Source organism: Berghia stephanieae, chromosome 3 (assembly GCF_034508935.2).
Source record: "Berghia stephanieae isolate SIO BIC M18660-M18661 chromosome 3, UCSD_Bste_1.3, whole genome shotgun sequence".
NCBI classification, from domain to species: domain Eukaryota; kingdom Metazoa; phylum Mollusca; class Gastropoda; order Nudibranchia; family Aeolidiidae; genus Berghia; species Berghia stephanieae.
In genome coordinates this window covers 68,889,168-68,891,042 of record NC_088362.1, presented here as the reverse complement: position 1 = coordinate 68,891,042, position 1,875 = coordinate 68,889,168, and the positions used below count along the sequence as shown (strand labels likewise).

Sequence of the window (1,875 nt, the reverse complement as noted above, 5' to 3'; positions counted from 1 at the left end):
AAAGGCCCTTTTCACAATGTTTCCCCTGTCCATATAGTAATATGTATGTCATTATATGGATGGGTCTGTCAGATCTGGCTCCGTTTTCTTTTTGCGGTATTAGTGTCTTATCCGTTGGGTGGGGGGGGGGGGGGGTAGCAAACGCCTGCTACTAGCTATAATTTAACGCTACAAAAACTGGGATAAACTCCGCTTCCATGGACATGTTACGGTTCTTATAGGGTTTTGGATGATATGCACTTATTTGTAGATAGGTCAGAAAACCCAAATTGTTACGGTCAAATTGTTCTAATGGGAACACTCTCAAACTATCACAATAAACATACTATCCGTTACAATAATGTTAGATAAACAAACCCAAAATTGTGCCCGGTTGTCAGATGTGCAAATTATGCACACCTAGACCTTGGACTATCAACTCTAAAACATCTGTCTATTTTTATTTTAAAACTTGAATAATAAAAATAAAGAAATGCACCAATGTTGTTGTTCCACATTTTTATTCAAATTCACAAAACAATTCTGTGTGACCTCGACAAACACATCTTTAAACACCATTCACGTTCTTCATCGGTTATGGTTATCATTTAAGTTGTATTGGAGAACAAGGATCTGATAGCTTGAGCCTCATAGTCCTTATAAAAAAAGTTATCCTATTTGGGAATGTTAATTATTGTCAATATACATATGGTCGTTTGAAAATATAATATTATTGATTGATGGGAGAAACATGATGTGTATGTATTTGATAGTGATGACGTTGTTAATAATGGTATTGGAGTAATGATGACGGTAGTGTTGGTAGTGAGAAGGTGATGTAAGTAATAGTGTTGATGGTCATAGTGTGGACTTGTATGGTGGTTATAGTGGCGATTAGATTATGGTGATGACAGTTGTGTTGCTGCTTCTGATGATGATGTTGGTGATGATGTTGATGATGATGATGATGATGATGATGATGATGATGATGATGATGATGATGATGATGATGATGTCGTGTAGTGATAGTGATGACAAAAGACTAGTTGCGTTTATAACAAAAGTTAATTCATAATTTTTAAAAAGTCATTTTAAAAAAGAGGAAATTCAAATATAAATATTATGATGAGCAACCCATCGATAATTATTGGCCAAAAACCACTATCATTCAAAATAACAACCGAATATCAAGACGGTGACTGTCATAGATTTGTTCTTATAACAAATAGAGGCAAAGTTATCCTTGCTGTCATCCCACAGACACCGACTAGCTGCTTCCATGCCCTGTTGCTGGTTCTGGCCCACGACGACTTGAGTGATTAGTTTGTATCGGGGTGAAAACATTCCCTTCACCGTATTCTTGACGACGTCTGCAACCTTTTTAAAAATACAAAAAAGAAAAAGGTAAACGAATAAAAATTGCCATTGTGTAAAGCAATATCCACTGGATATGCTCAAAGCGTTGTCAGAGAAAATTGTGTAACCTTAATACTCTCCTTACCAACTGTAGGAAAATCGTCATATTTGTTGCGCACGATACACTTTTTTTTTTCTTGTTAACCTGTTTTACAAATCACAAAATATAAAGAAAAATCTTTGTTACATTTACAAGAACTTAATTGTTTGTAAAGCTTGTTTTGCACAATAAAATTATGTATGGTATACTGCCTTTAAATTTGATCTTAGAAAAGAAATGTCTTGGGTCGGTATGACATTTCATTAAAAATCTTGAAAATGTTCGATTAGGAACGTATTAAACGTTTATTGTCTGATTGAGTGAATCTAGTGATAATTAATTACTCAACTAGCAGTCGAAAAAACAATAAAAATATCAGAGTGATGTCAACTTCTTTCTTTCTATTGTTTGTAAACAATCAACTCTATTTGTCGAAGGGG

General features: G+C 34.5%; 1 protein-coding gene across 1 annotated transcript in view; it reads right to left on the bottom strand.

Moving 5' to 3' along the window:
- Positions 1 to 481: 481 nt before the first annotated feature.
- LOC144969634 (dynein light chain Tctex-type protein 2B-like) overlaps positions 482 to 1,875 on the bottom strand; it is a 17,234-nt gene continuing 15,840 nt past the window's right edge. The window contains exon 5 of the mRNA XM_078908777.1: positions 482 to 1,356. Within this exon, the coding sequence (XP_078764903.1) occupies positions 1,144 to 1,356 (213 nt within the window). The 3' untranslated portion in view covers positions 482 to 1,143. The remainder of the gene's footprint in view (positions 1,357 to 1,875) is intronic.